The 17,130-nt window shown below is 34.8% G+C and overlaps 1 protein-coding gene across 2 annotated transcripts in view; it reads left to right on the plus strand.

Annotated features, from left to right (window-relative positions):
- The window catches only part of GABRG2 (gamma-aminobutyric acid type A receptor subunit gamma2), a 93,103-nt gene that overhangs the window by 34,485 nt on the left and 41,488 nt on the right, over nt 1–17,130 (plus strand). For both annotated transcript variants that reach the window (XM_017534450.2, XM_017534451.2), the window contains exons 5-6: nt 871–953; nt 3,486–3,623. In XM_017534450.2, coding sequence (XP_017389939.1) covers nt 871–953; nt 3,486–3,623 — 221 coding nt within the window. The remainder of the gene's footprint in view (nt 1–870; nt 954–3,485; nt 3,624–17,130) is intronic.

Below are 17,130 nucleotides of genomic sequence, written 5' to 3' on the forward strand. Positions count from 1 at the left end.
TTTTTAGTAGAGACGGGGTTTCACCATGTTGACCAGGATGGTCTCGATCTCTTGACCTCGTGATCCACCCGCCTTGGCCTCCCAAAGTGCTGGGATTACAGGCGTGAGCCACCAAGTTCCAGCCCAAGACTTGAGACTCAGAAAATCTGTATGCTTTAATAAGCACTGCATACATAAACTAATTAAGACTCACTGGCAAACATTTTTCAAATATATCTGCGTATGTGCATTTAACATTTCTTATTTGTTATTAGGTTTCTTCTACTCTATAATATCCTATTTAATGACATCCGATTTAATGACATCCTCTAGAATATCCTATTTAGTGACAGCATAGCATATAATGTGTGCCATGCCATTGTGTAACACAAGTATTTTTAAACTCACCTTAGTAATTAAAGCTAACAGCTAACAAGCTCTTACAAACAGAAGGTCCTGATTTAATTAGCAAATAAGATCTTAGAATTATCAACATTCATTTACATGCAAACAGTAAATGAGCTTAAGTTCTTGAAACAGTTGGTTCTGTTCAATTAAATATATTCACTGAGCAGCCTCACCTGAGCAACTGATTTGCAAAGAGAAAAACCAAAACCAAAAACTTAAGTGATCATAAATTTTTATTAAATATAGTTGAGGTAAATAAGATGCTATTATCTGGCATGAGAAAATGAACAGATTACATTAAGTCTTAATGTAATTTTTTTCCTGGGCTTGGTGGATTTCTTCATCGGGGAAAACTTTGTGTTTTCAGTCAGAGTGTAAGGTTTTCTCTAGAAAACAAAAACAAATTATCATTTAAAATTGTGCAAATTTACAGTTTAAAATTATGTCTAAAATCCATTTTATGTTTAATATCTTACTACTTAGGTTGACCATTGATGCTGAGTGCCAATTACAATTGCACAACTTCCCAATGGATGAACACTCCTGCCCCTTGGAGTTCTCCAGTTGTAAGTCACATTTCCTCTATATTTGTATCCTTCCTCACCTACAGTCTTTCTGATTGCAGTGTTAATTAACTGAAAGAAGCATAAAGAATTGCAAAGTTGTATTAAACTATGTTGTTGACTTTGATGATTTTGACCATCTATCTCATCACAATCCCAGGTTGCTCTGATTAAGATGATTCTGGCAAAAGGACTTTTTTTGTTAAGAATTACAAATTGGTGTCATTGAATTGCAAACTTTTAATAAAGTGGCAGTGGTTGCCTAGAGTCTTTTTTTTTTTTTTTTTTTTTTGGTAATGAATTGTAAGTCCAAGTCTGGACTCAATAGAGAGGGCGCAGTCCTCTTCCTTTTCCTCCTATGGACCTAGGAAGGGGCTGTAGCAGCACACTGCTAGTTAAGGCCTGCCCCACAGCAAAATTATTTCATTGATAAAACGTATGTGAACTGCTACCTGACACACAATAAGATCAAATATAAAACCATTATATTTAATGTATTATTTTTATCAGATAGATGATAGAATGCAGCAAGGGGATCCATGATGATCTAACACAGATTATGCTTTAGTAACCTTTACAGATATATCCTGCCTGAACCAAAGCCAAGCAAACCTAAATTTCCCTGAACATTTTCTTTACTATTTTTTCAGCATCTGTGAAAAGTCAATCACCCTTTTACATTTTTTGTCTGCCAATTGTGCATGTTGGGCAAAATAAAAATCTGATTCGAGGTTTTAAAATTATGTTTTTAGAAATGTAATTTCTCCACAAGGGTCTCCTCCAAAGTTAATGACCAGAGAAGTAATCACCTGTTTATCACTTCATCAATACCAGAGGCAACCAGAGGAAAACTATCACTGTACTTCAGATTTATCCAGAAAAATTCTCATTATAAAACTTATTCCATATTTTACCAAATCAAAGAATGAAATATATTTGATTATAAAATTAAAGCTTCCCCAAACTTTAGAGAGATTAGCCTTGCTGTCTTTTAATTTTCCAAGTGAGACTATTTCTTTCTTGCGACAGCTAAAACTCAAAAAACTGTTGATTTCTGTGCCAACAGGTGGCCAGTTGAAAACTGTCCTCTGAACCCAAACAAACACAATTTACACAATTTAATGTTACCTATTGCTATCAGGATAATTCAGTTACCAGCACATTCTCTGCAGAAAGTTGTCTTATATTATCATTGTTTTTTATTTGTTTGTTTTTGTTTTTTTGAGACGCGGTCTTGTTCTGTTGCCCAGGCTGGAGTGTGCAGTGGTGTGATCTCAGCTCACTGCAGTTTTCACTTCTGGGGCTCGAGTGATCCTCCCACCTCAGCCTCCAGTGTAGCTGGGATTTCATATCCAGCTGATTTTTGTATTTTTTAAAGAGATGGGGCTTCATCATGTTGCCCAGGTTGTACATCATCATTGTTCTCAATTTTCATCACATCCTACCGCAGCGCTCTCTATCCCCTGCAACAGTTCTCTAGGGACTCCTTTTTCCCCCTCTTTAATTGGTGTAAACATATAATAGATAAAGCTGCATCAAAAGGAACAGAAGGGAGGAAATATGTGAGATTCTATTCACGTACTCAATCAGTGTTCATAGTCAAATTAATCTTTGATTATTGTTATTTATTATTACATAACAATTAGCGTTATTAGTAGGCAAATTGTTAAAATTATTTCTGGTTTTTTATTTATTTTCTTGAAAAAGCTAATTCTACAGTTGACTTCATAATAATGTTTGTCCATTCAACAAGTACACATTGACCATCAATTCCATGAAAGAAGTGCTATTATCCTCTCTAAGAGAGCAGACACTTTAGGAGGAAAAATATACACTTGTCCATGGTAGAATGTCTGGGAAATGGTACTCATAACCACTACTTTATCTCGCCTCCCAGTATGATGTTTTCAATAAATATTTTCTATTCTATTAGTACAAACTCATTGCTATCTTCCTCTTAGCATTTCTACTTACTGCTGCTTTTAATTGTGTATTTCTGTGTATATTAAAATGGAACCCTGACAAATTGAGAAAGAAAGATAATAAATAATTGAGGTTATTTTCTCCAACTATCTTCTACTCAAATGTATTCTTTGGAGAATTTTGAGTCTATTCTGATCTTATTATTTTCTGTTTCTATGTGACTGAAATCTTGCTCTGTGGGCTGCCTTTTATTGTGATATAAGAATTCGTATTTCTACTATTTATTCTAGACTGGTCACTTTGTATGCACTATTCCAGATGATGTAAAGTATGCATATGCCATATATAAAGCCACATGTAGTATACTTTCTATGTCATTTAAATGATTTTCAAGAGTCAATTTGACCTTTGTACTTTTGAATATTACTTCCCATTAGGATGGAATGTCATTGTAATTTACATCCCCAATGCAATGCCCTTTGGTCCAAGATCTTCACCTAGCTTGTAACTATCATTCACAGCCTTTACCTCAGTGTCCTGTTCATAGACAATGGTTGCTGTATATGCTAATTTATAAAAATTTTTAATGTGAGATTTCCTATCTCACGGCAGATGGCTATCCACGAGAAGAAATTGTTTATCAATGGAAGCGAAGTTCTGTTGAAGTGGGTGACACAAGATCCTGGAGACTTTATCAATTTTCTTTTGTTGGTCTAAGAAATACGACTGAAGTAGTGAAGACAACTTCTGGTAAGATGCACTTGCAAAGAATTTCGAATGACCCTTCCAGAGTTGAAATTGTGATATACATGATTTGGAAGGTTTCTTTCTACAAATGATAATCAGAAAATTAAATGAAGTGTTTCAATTTTCTAGAAAAATTGTAATTGAAATTCAAGTAGAGTAAACATAAATATATTCTATCAATTTGAGCAAATTGGATTCAAATTGGATTAGTAAATTATTCCCTGATTTATTTAAGGAAAAATGAATACCAATTATGGAAAAAGAAAATATTTATTAGATGTCGGGTGGATCACGAGGTCAAGAGATCCAGACCATCCTGGTCAACATGGTGAAACCCCATCTCTACTAAAAGTACAAAAAATTAGCTGGGCATGGTGTCACGCGCCTGTAGTCTCAGCTACTCGGGAGGCTGTGGCAGGAGAATTGCCTGAACCCAGCAGGCAGAGGTTGCGGTGAGCTGAAATTGCGCCATTGCACTCCAGCCTGGGTGACAAGAGCGAAACTCCATCTCCAAAAAAAAAAAAAAAAAAAAGTATGTTTTATAATACAGTGAAATCACCACATTTCACACAGGAAGAATGATTTTTTTTACAAGTGAACATAGTGGAAATGGATTCAGTCTCCATTTAGTAGTTTAGTATTTTAAACTTGTCCATCAGTGGATAATAGACCAAGTGTTGAGTTCCTTTGAACCCAAAGGACTGGGTTCAAATCCCAACTATATCATTTATGAGCTGTAGACATTGGGCAAATGTATTGGATCTCTGAGATCAGCTTTTCCATATACCTAATATGCATTTTAAAAATTGCATCACAGGGAGACCGTCTGTATGCAAAATATGAATAAAGTAAAATACTTAGAATGATAGCTGGCACTTAGTGAGCACTTGGTCAATAGTAATGCTTACTAATATTAATTATTATTATGGTATGTGCAGGAGGCATAATATGGTCAGGGATTGAGAATTATTTTAAGACAAGCCAAATTAAATATTTTTATATTAAATCTTGTGATTTGTAATCATATCAATTAATTGACATAAAACCCTATGCCAGGCAGTTAGATATGTTTCCAGGCCAGATCTGTCTCATGGACGGCCTGTTCCAACTCTCAGCAGTGCTGCATATATTCTCCAGGCGGATCGCTCCACTATTCCTTTTAAAATTTTGTTAATTTACGTATGTTCAAATTTCAAATATAAACATTGTTCTCAGCTTACCATTTATTAAGATATCATTTGAAACATATTTTCAGGAGTTGAGCTGTTTTCTGTTGATTTATTCACTCACATCTGATTATTTTCTAGAATTCATAGGACATATTTTTTGTACACAATAATTTGGAATCAGGCCCTGTTCTACTTTATAGAGAGAAGCAAATAAAGGACCTACACAAAGATGGAAATTTATGATTCTACTTTTAAAAGAAGTAATCCTCCAAATCAAACAGTTATCTGGCTATAACACTGTTTTGCGCATTTGCCGCTGTCTCATAAGGGAAGGCTCTTTTCTTTTGAAAAAAATAATCTGAAAAACTATCCTACTAATGCTTGAGTATACTCTTTTAAAATGGCCTTCTGTTCCCTTATTTACAAGAAACTTGACCATCAAGTACTAAACAATCTTTCATTTGGTTAAAAAAAAAAAGGTCAGAATTGCCTTAGAACTGAAGTCTTCCATCTGTGGAAAAAGAAAAAAAAAAACACACATGTAAAATTAATCTCCAATTCTTCATGCTTCCAGAATGAGAGATTGGGCATTAAGTTCTGTTGTATATTCATAGTTCTATAATTATTTCAGCACTCTAAAACAGAACCCACAAACTCATGACTAGATGATTTCTTGTTTAGTTGTTTTGAGCCAAAGAGTGGTATGAAGCCCTAATGGCGGAGAGAGAAGCTTTGATTTTACATCAAGGAGCCTAACCTTACCCCTCCCCAATGTCTCATGTGGAGAATGATCCAGGGAATTTACTACCTATTAAGAGACATTTGTGGGAGAAAATCATCTACTTACTTTAAGCATAGCAAAAAGAATTAACCAGGTCCCACAAGGCTGTTAATCTTCCCAAGGAAATCACAGCAAAACAGTACTGAGAAGATACTTCATTTTACATTGAGTACCATCATGTAACTGATCTCATCAACTCCTTTGTGAGTCTTAATATTGTGGATAGCCTTCACAGTTGGCCTTCTCTTCCACTCCTAGCTTCTGCTGGTTGGTATTTTGTGTGTAGTACTATTTCAATGGGTTCCTTGAAGAGAAAGGGCTGACCTGAAAATTAGTGTTGATAATCAAAAAGCAGCCTGATTTCTGTGACAGTTGATTTTTTAATAACTGAAAGTTTTTGCTTGATATTTGCTCGATTTCTGATGCTGTTCTTATCTTCAAAGCATAGCTCTGTAACTAATGAATATTACAAGGAAGTTACCTTCACAACTTTCTTGGGAAGTTATCAGGAGCTCAATCTTAATTATAATGTGATTTTCTTTTAGACTTGTGGTAAACGTATCTCCCTTTAAGATGCCTCTTTTGTAACTGGGCAGGAATATTGCCAAATTTTGACATAACTTAGTGAAGGATTTTTCAACCTTTATTCATTCAAGTTTTGTTATATCCAAGTAGTGACTGTCCTTCTACTTCCTAATTGTTTTTTCTTTAAATTGATTCATGGTAGGTTTATTGAAAGTAAAATGAATTTTATTATTTTGTTTTAACTTTTAAGTTCGGGAGTACCTGTACAGGTTTGTTTTGTAGGTAAACTTGTGTCACGGGGGTTTGTTTTACGGATTGTTTCATCACCTAGGTATTAAGCCTAGTACCCATTAGTTTCCCTGATCCTCCCCTCCTCCCTACCTCTACCCTCTCAAAGGCCCCCAGTATCTGTTGTTCCCTTCTATGTGTCCATGTGTTATCATATTTAACTCCCACTTATAAGTGAGAACATGTGATATTTGCTTTTCTTTTCCTGCATTAGTTTGATAAAGATACTGGTTTCCAACTCCATCCATGTTCCTTCAAAGAACATGTTTTCATTTTGTATGGCTGCATAGTAAGTATTCCTTGATACATGGTTTTTTTAGTGAAATTAACTTTTAAAGGAGATTTATATAAGGACTATCACTGGAAAACCAGGACATTTGATAAAAATATAAGTGATATAAAAATATGATTTAAAAACAAGTGAATACCCTTATACTGTAAGTGCATATATTTGTGTTCCCTAGACTTTGAATATGTTGAAAATCAGAGAAAGAGCGAGAAAAAGATATTAGAGCTTGAGTAAAGTGCAATTTGTACCAAATCAAAATACTCTCTTTGATGTAAACAGAAGAATAGAAGAAGCATTTCACAGGAAATAATTTGCTTACCAGGTAATTTAATGCTAGGTGAGAGTCCTTGCATCACCATCTGAATCATCTCCTTTATTATTAGTTTTATCTGTACTACAGTTGAGAAAAAGATTTACCCTGTGGTAGATTGATAAGATTTGAAGAATATTTTTAATTTATTGTCAATATGCTAGAACAGATTCTGGATCCATGAGTTCTTCTTCAAAGTGTAATTCCTTCCTGATTGTTCTATATCTGGTAAAAGAACCACCATTGCCCCAGTGAGCCAGGCGTGAACACTCAGAGTCATGTCTCTGCCTCCCACATCTAATGAATCATGAAGGCACTTATGCTTCTGAAATATCTTGTGTAACTGTCCTCTTTTCAGTTGCCATTGCCACTGTCCCAGTTCATGATTTTGTCTGTTCTCATCTGGAATGTGTCAGTAGCTTATTAAGTTATGTGCCTGCTGTCAGTCTCTCTTATCTCCAGTCTATGCTTTTCACCTTAATTATGAAAGCTAGCACTTACTAAGCACTAACGGCATGCACCATAGCAAGGACTATGTGTAAATGATCTACTTTCTCATAACCATAGTCACACTTACTATTATTAACACAGATGGTATCACTGCAGATGAGAAAATTGAGACTTCGAAGGGTTCATTTACCTGCAGGGAACAAGTGCAAGTACAGAGAGAGAAACTCAAATGGTCTGCTCTGAGATTCATGCTCTTAATCACACTATTTGACTCCCATCATCACCCAATGAGCCCCTTATATAGCCCTTTCATCATGTCTCAATAATGCAGGAGGTTCAATTATGCATAACTGTTTCTAGTGTGTAAGAATCTGGTCTCAGGAACTTTCCAACATTGTTTCATATTATTCCCCAGCTTGTGAAAGAACTGATCTGTTAATATTTTTCTGTGTTTAACTAACCAGTCTTACAGTCACATGGAATCCTAATCTCTTTCTGTTCTGAGTGGCTTCTTAATGCATCACTACCGTCTATGACCTTAAGGCTTAAATCAATGGCATCTCTTCAACAGTGCCTTCACTGATCTTAACACCAAAACAACTTGAAACAATTTTTAAGAATGTTCACCATTTGAGTTAGACAGCTCAGGTTTTAACACCAGCTTTGCCACTTACTAGTGGCGTGACTTCGTATAAATCATTTAATATATTTAAGCCCAATATCACCAGTATCAACAGGGTTGCTCCAAGGATTAAGAAAGATACTGCATTAAAAATGTGCCTGACAAATGGGAAGCACTTGGCAAATGGAAGGCAACATTATTACTATTATTATCACTATCATTAATATTTCATTAACTCCTCCAAGAGCATTTGCACCCATCTCAAGAAAACATGATTTCTGCCTTGTGTTGCTTCAGCACTTGTTTTACTTCTTAGTCCCTAGTCCCTGACCCATTACTCCACTACCTAATCTTCACAGCAGAAACCTTATTTTAATCAACTCTAAGCCAGACTAATAGTCATCATGGATTATTAACCTGGTGTCTGGCTTAGAGATTATTACAGATAACTGTTGAATTAATCACTCGTAACAATTATATTGATAAAATGACATATTGTTCATCAATGAAATACATAATGCAGAATGCTATTATATGTATGTATGTTCCATTGCTCATTGTGTACGTTAAACTAGAAGAGTTTATTCTTTCTGTCATGTTGCCATGACCAGCTCATCAAATTCTATCCATAATTTTTGACTCTTTGTTCTTCCTGTTGTCATCCTGAGATACGGGCTAGAAAAGTGGACAAATGAGTTTCTTAGAGGAACCTACATTGTTAGGGTCCTCATGCCATCATAATGAATCACGAAGAAATAGATCACATTTCTCCCAAATCAGGATACCATTAAATTTGTCATATTATCTTTAGCAATGCATTCAAAACATCAGTGTTTCATGAAATGTCTTCATAATTATTTTTTGGCATAACCATATAAATTATTTTGTTTTTGTTGTTTTTAATGCCACTTTTTTTCTTAGGTTTCATGTTTTAGTTATATTTTCCTGATTTTTATCACAAGGAATATATAACTAGGAAAATGAAAAATATGTGTACCACTAAATTTATCTTCCTTTACACCAGTGACATGCAGATCACAATTTTAGAAACACCAGCTCCGTGGATGAAGTTCATGCTTGTTGCCCGATTTCTAAAATATCTATAAACTACTCTACATCTTTAAATGTTGTGCCTCATTTCCCATCATACTGTTTCTCTACCTGAGATTTTCTTGGTATATCATACCTATCCCAAAGTCTCTGCTCCTATTTACTTTATTAATTAATATCAAGCTCAAGTCCAAACTTCTCTGCCTACATCAATATTTACGTACGAATAAAATGCTTCTTTAAATAAAAAACAATAGCGTCCACCTTTCAGGATGTTTTAATTTAAATGTCCCTGGTAAACTAAGGAAACATGCACAAAACTTGACTCATCACTTAGGTGATCTACTTTGGCAGAAAAAAAAGGAAAGTAAAAAAAAAAATACAAGTTAATGCAATTGTTTTAATTAAAGATGTTGAAAGCAGGAGACAAAAAACCCTAAATGAAATAAGAGAAATAAATAACTACGTCACCAATCCTCCAGTCTCCTGTTACTCCTGAGTCTCAGTGAGTTGTGAGCCTATTTTAGTCAATACTAAATTTTTCAAACTACTTGAAGCAGCGTAATATCTTAAAATAAGCCAGTGGATGATTGCACGGTAATAGATTTTAATTTTATTTTTAAGCTTCAATTTAGAAAGTTAACTTTGGTCTCAGGAGAGGAAAATGTATAAATTATGTAAATCGAGCTGGGCCTGGAGCAGCCATGGGGAAGTCACTTACCCTCCCTGGGATGAAATTTCCTTATCTATAAAAGGAGTGCATTTGATTAGGTGCTTCTTTAAAGTCCTTGTCCTCAGCATTTATTTGTAATCCTGATATAACCAAGGTTACATTGTCAATGTCCTAATGTAAGAGCCACTTTCTTTATAAATGAATATTTTTCTAGAATGTTTTTCCTTAATCAAGTTTTCAATATATTTTAAAAACAAGTGCAAAAATGAACTCCTTGGCATTTAGGTTTTTAATTTAGAGGAATCAGGTCTCCCCCTCCATCTGTTTTGTTCTTAGTAATATGTTATTATACACCTTAAACAAAAATGTTAACCGAAAATGATAACCTATTTTCTTTCCATTGTGATTCTGGAATATTAGTATATTATGTTGAAAATCATATATTTGGGTTTTAAATTCCAAGGTTGTGTTCACATTACCTAGTGGGGAGATAGTTTTTAAGGGGTGGAGGGAGATGGCATAGAGAAGTTCTGTGAAATCAAAGGAAAATTGTTTGGTTTGAAGGTGACACATGTCATTTCTGCTTATGTTCTATTGGCAAGAACTAGCTGCATATTCCCACAGACAGAAAATGAGGCTGGGAAATGTAGCTCAATTTTGGGTTAGGAAGGAACAATGGGTTTTATGACTTTCTAGCAACTATGTCATATGCACAGTGGTATTTTATTTCTCACATGAAGCTTCTGAGAAAGAGACTATTATTTTGCAAGATAGAGGAGGAAACTAAAGTATAGACGGGCTAAGTTATTTGTTTAAGGTTATTCAGTGGGTAGAGTTTTTTATTCAGATCCAGAAATTTACTCCATAAAGAGATGAATTAAAATAAAAACTATTCCTAAGCTTGAATATAGCTACTTTTACAGAAACATGCAACAATGAAGTATTAGCACTTAATATGATAGCCATATATATGAATTAACAGTATGTTAACCTGTAGGAATAGCAATTATATTCAGATATAGCAAAAGTATCAAGTGAGAAACTTAATTTAGCAATTACATCCTTTCATTTTTCATAAAAGTTATTTACATCTTATGGGATGTATTAGTCACCAGTTAAGTGGACCTACACATGACCATTCAAATCTGGCTTTAACTCAGAAACTGTTGAATCTAGTGTATTTGTGAAAACTTGTTCTTTGAAAAAACATTCCATTTGAGAGAATATATAATAAATGGTTTGCATGACTACTATTTATAATAAATTTAAAAATTTATATTTTTTAACAATATCAAAACCAGCCAGGTCTAAAAGCATTTTTAAAATCCAAGTTGTTGGTATTTTCTAACTCAACTGAAAATCCTAATTTAGCTATATTTAAGAGACACTCAACATCAATGTGACTGATATAACTAATATATCTCTCCGAAAAAGCTGCTGCCCCAAAATAAATTTAAAACAATCTTTTTTTGAAAATGCAAAAATGTGAGTGAGAGAATGAAGAATGAGCCTACAGAGATGATACTCTACACACAAACTCATTGAAGATTGTTTTTGCCCTATTTGATGTAAGAGAGTGATTCCTTCATCTTATTTTTCCAGTTTCAGAAAATAATGCTATTCAGCATTGCAGATATGTACTTTTAAGCATATCACTGACTGGAAAGTGCAGCAAATAGCAATGAGGAAAATAATGTATTCTTTTTACAATATTTTACCTTCTTTTTTTAAAAAGGAGATTTTTATGAAGGCCACAACATTGTGTGGCACAACATTCTAGAAAAGAATTTGCGGGGCATACAGATTAGGGGCTGACTAGAGCTTACCATTCTCACCTGCCACTCAATGTATTTCATTTAAAAGACCAAGAACATCTATTTTAGTGGTACATCCAGCAAAATAGAAACAGATAGTAAAACCCCAAGGAAAAAGGATTGACCAATATGTGAAACATGATTTACAATGTCATTTTTTGTTTGCTTTTATTTATTTGTTTATTTATTGAGGCAAAGCCTTGCTCTGTAGCCCAGGCTGGAGTGCAGTGCCAAGATCTCAGCTCACTGCAACCTCTGCCTCCTGGGTTCAAGAGATTCATGCCTCAGCCTCTAGAGTAGCTGGGGTTACAGATGCACAGCCACCATGCCTGGCTTATTTTTGTATTTTTAGTAGAGATGGGGTTTCACCATATTGGCCACGCTCGTCTCAAACTCCTGACCTCAAGTGATCTACCTGCCAGGGACTACAGGCGTGAACCACTGTGCCCGGCCTGGTTTGCAGTTTTTTCTTATTTCGTTTTGTTTTGTTTTGTTTTCTTTCTTTCTTTCTTTCTTTCTTTCTTTCTTTCTTTCTTTCTTTCTTTCTTTCTTTCTTTCTTTCTTTCTTTCTTTCTTTCTTTTTTTGAGACTGGTTCTTGCTCTGTTGCCCAGGCTGGAGTGCAACGGTGTGGTCTCAGCTCACTGCAAACTCCACCGCCCAGGTTCAAGTGATTCTCCTGCCTCAGCCTCCTGTGCAGCTGAAACTGCTGGCACCTGCCACCATGCCAGCTAATTTTTGTATTTTTTAGTAGAGACAGGATTTCACCATGTTGACAAGATCAGGAGTCTTGAACTCCTGATCTAGTGATCTGCCTCCCAAAGTGGTAGGATTATAGGTGTGAGCCACCGTGCCCGGCCTGCTTTTATATATGGGTATCTCTGCTGTTCAAGAAATTGACAGTGCTTTACATTTAACATAGAAAACACATCATAGATGTCTAATTTTTCACATTTCTCTGTTTTCCAATTTATCCACTCCAAAATTAACTACTCTGTAGTACACCATGTTCCAGAATGATGACAAGAAAATACACTAAAAAGTTAAATTTTCTTAAAATTAGTTCTTCTTCCATGTCCACCACAAACCTAAATGTTTTGCCCATAAGCACTTCACTACCAGCTTTATAAGATGATATCTTTCTTTAGAGACACTGAAGTACAATAAATAAGTTACATTGCTGACAAGAATCAAAGATGAAAGCTTCAGTTTAGACAAGTGAGTTTACTGGATTAGTTGCCAAACACGATTTCTAATTTCATTATACTCACATGACTAATAGCACCATGTACCTTGATTTTCATCATTACATCTATTGTTCACTGCTAAGTGGTGAAGAGCTATGTAGTATAAAAGACAATGTGTAATTCATAAACTGTGTAATGGCTCCTGGTTACAGAGGTAATGCAATCATGGACACCAATTGTAATCGCCTAATGATCACATTACCTTATGGGTGGTTTCCTGTTACCAATATTAGTGACTAAGAGTGAAGTAGGATTGGCACAAAAATAAAATTTTAGGGCTAAATCTTAAAAATCAAGCTGAGTTGTAATTTCGCTTACTGGGAAATTACTCCAAAGAGGTAAAGTCAGAGCTTCTGAATTGGTCGCCAATTATCTGACTCTTGCCTATAGAATGGGTCTTTAAGATGATCAGAGTTAAATTTTATTTTATGTATCAACTAATATTAAACAACCGAGAATTTTCATGGAAATGTAAAACATTTTTATATCTTAAATATCTGGGAAAGCCCTCATTTCCATGTAAAAATATTTATGTTGAGCTAAATTATCACCTGTCTCAACATGTGGGTCATACAATCTCCAGTTTACCAAAGTCTCTACCACTCCCTGTCCAATTTTCAAAATTGTGTTCCCTACTTGAGCCACTGTTTTCATATTTTGGAAAGCAATGTGTACGTGTATCTTGATGAAAATGGGGAAAATTAAAGATCAGTCTCAAAATGAGAGCGCATATGTACCTGCAGAGATGAAGAATATTATTTTATCTTTTAGAGGCAAACAGGATTTTTCTGTCACAAAATGACACTCTAAAAAAATGAATGTTAAAACCATGACTCAATCAACGTTTGCCTGAAGAAAAAATATTAGGTGAATTGCAAAGAAGTGCCAGAATCTTGTCAATCTAGGTCTTACCTTCTTTTGACATTCTGCTACTGGGCTTATGTATCATAAATATCTAGCATAAGTAATTTTAAGTTTATTCAGTTTATCTCTACTATCCACTTTCATGGAAGATGGATTTTGAATAAAAATAAAATTGTGAAGTTCTATATATGGACATCTGTGCCTGTAGTCTTTGCTGTCTTTTAGTTAGTTTTTCAACTCACATGTAAGCAGCTAAAAGCTTTGTTGCAATTTTGCTTTGTTGCCTCTTTGTTTTGTTGCTATTTTGCTTTGTTGCCATTTTACTGCACATTAGCAGTCTTGCATTGTCAATCAAATTGATACATTGTCCTTTAGTGATTTTCTGAAGACCTACCCAGTTCATATTCTGCAATAAAACCCTATTCTTCACTTACTTTGATAAAATGAGGCAGCTGCGTATAGAGCTCTACATACTGTATGATTCCTGTTTAAAGGTTTCCATTTTGGTTGTGTTATCATGCAGCCAAATAACCTTAAGGAAGTTATTTCTCTTTGAACCTGTAATTTCTTCATCTCAAAATATATAAAAATCAGACTAGACTGATTTTGAAGGTCTACTTCATTCTTAAAACACTGTGTCATATTTCCTGCTGTTTAACATCTCTGTGATGAAGCAAACATCTGGTGGGTGTTTGTGTTCTCTATGTCCCCTAGAATTCCTAATGAAATGAAACTTTTATCATGTTTTCTTATTATGTCACATTCAGAAATTAACAGATCTACTTTGTCAGTCACATGTGGAGATCTTAGGTGAAGGAAGGGACCCAGGGTGTTACCGTGGAGATGGCTGATAAGTTAGCTAAGGTCTAATGAAGTGAATTCAGCATGGAAACATAGATCTGCTGTGAGTGGGAGGAGCAAGGGTGGATGCTAACTGAATTTACTGTGAATGAGAAATTGGGGATGGGATGAAGGTAGGGCGGTGGTTGTGACAAGGCCTTCAGAGAGGAAGGAATAGACACTCAGGTCTTCAAACAAGAAAATTTGCAATCAAGAGTGCATAAAAGGACCTTAATGTATTAACGTATTATTTTGTTTTTTCTATCTTAACTGTATAAATTGGCTGAATATGTATAGTGCTGTGAATGAGCAGTCAAAATAATAATGACACTACTACCTCTACAATAATGGTAATGATAGTAATAAGATACGCTAATATTTTGAAGCTCTTTCTACACAACATCTCATTCGTTTTTCACAGCCATTCTATAATGTGGTTCTCATTTTCCAGATGAAATTATCAAGTAAAACCAACCTTATAGAAAAGTTTACAGAGAGGATAAGAACCTTGTTCAATATCATGGTGTAAGTTACTGAATAAACACTCATCTTTCCTGACAGTCTGATTGCAATCCAATGATGAATTAAACACCACATTGTGTGTGTGTGTGTGTGTGTGTGTGTGTGTGTGTGTGTGTGTGTGTGTGTTTCCAGAAAGATTTACTCTTGGCCTTATTTCTTTATCTAGTGTGTTATTTGTGTTCCTGTTATTGTTTTGGTATCTACCTATCTATCTATCAATCACCTATTCTTTATCAATTTATCTAAAGGTGATTGCATATAAGTATGGTAGAATCAGTCTGTATTTGTCATCTTAATATAGATTATGCTATGGTAGCAAATAGTCCTTAAAATCTCAATGGTTTAAAGTTAGAAAAAAAGTTTACATTGCATATATTGTTCTCCCTCCTGTGTTTCAACATTCTGTGGCACATCATTCTCATAACCAAAAGGGGAAATAATAGAAGAGTAAGTGGTCCTTAAAGCTTCTGCTTTGTGGGTCATAAGTAATTTTGACTCACATTCTACTGACCAAAGCAAATCCCTTGAACAAACCTAATGTTCATGGAATAAGATGCACACTGCTTTCACACAAAGGGCCACAGGGAAGGCCTCTATAGGGATGAATTTCATAAAAAGGGGCAGCAAATATCCGAATTACAAAACTATCACCAACAATTAATTATAATATAATCCTTTATATTACACATGTCTCACCTACCTGGCCATGTCAGAGGGGCCCAGTCACCAGTTCTCATGAAATCTTCTCTAGAAGCAGTGGGGCAGGCAATACTCTGTGCAATTTAATTCTGCAGTATGAGATTATAACTTTGACCAAGATCCCATCTTCTTAGAGAGTTTGAAAGGCATTCCTAGTCATGTGAATGGGGAATAGAGTCCTAGGCTGGTGATTTGCCAGTTTTAGTTTCTGTTGGTTTTCAGATCTCAAGATCATGTGTCAGGATAAGTCACTTTTAAAAAGAGAAAGAGATACCATACTCTCAGAGAAAGTATACCCCAAGTATGCAAATGTCTCTCTGAGAATTATCCACTTAAAAAAAGACTGTTTTGGGTCAAGTTTGTCTCACTTTTTCAGTGACCTATAGCATGATTTCCTATTTTGTAAAATTGGTTTCAGAAGGGCAGGTAAGAACACATGATATTAACATGAAAATGATCGTAGGGTGATGGGAACTATCACATTTTATAAACATAAGCATTTTTTTTGATGTACTGCTGAGACAGATTTATTAATTATAAGTCCAAAATATTGGTCCTGTACTAAATTCAATTTTATAGTTATTAGTCAGTGGTAACTTCTAAAAAACAATAAACCAGAATCATCCCCTTGTCAGTAGGAGGAAGTAATTGAACATGATTTAATAAAGAACAGTGAAAAAATAATGTGATTGTCTTGGTTGTTATTATTCTTTGCATAGAAAAAAATCTTTCATGTCTCTAAGCATCCTGTGTAAGAGGAAGATATTGTCAAAAAGAGAAGTTTCAAGCAACTTTTAAAATGTTTTCCTGTATTTAATCTTAACAATTGAGGTATGATTTAAGCTTTCCTTTTATAAAGCATTCTTAAAAATAATTATGTTCCTCTGTTTTATAGATAAAGTACATGAAGCATAGTGTTACCAATAATTTAAAACATTGCCATATGGCTAATTATTAGTAGAAGTAGAGCTCATTAACAAGCAGAGGGGACCCCAAACAACTGTTCTCTCCTCTACCCAAGACTGAATTAATACAAAATAGAATTGCCACTTCATTGGTTGACATTGAATAATTGAGTAGTGAGAGATATTTTGGTCCTAAAAATCTGCCACCATTAATATATGCACAGATAAGTAGTGTTGGTAATGATATGATGATGCAGCAGACGGTAAAGTCAACTTTTATTGGGCATCCCACATATGAAAGACACCCTGCTAATCACTTAACAAGAACTGTAAACTTGAGACCATTTTTTGCAGGTTTTTGAATTATAGATTCAAATCCTGAGTCAGGATTTGATCTGGGAGTCAGCCCCAGAATTTTTGTTGGGTCTTACTTGTAGGTAGTGGTGATTCGGTATAGCAGTTTT

Source organism: Cebus imitator, unplaced genomic scaffold (assembly GCF_001604975.1).
Source record: "Cebus imitator isolate Cc_AM_T3 unplaced genomic scaffold, Cebus_imitator-1.0 Scaffold86, whole genome shotgun sequence".
Classification (NCBI taxonomy): Eukaryota; Metazoa; Chordata; class Mammalia; order Primates; family Cebidae; genus Cebus; species Cebus imitator.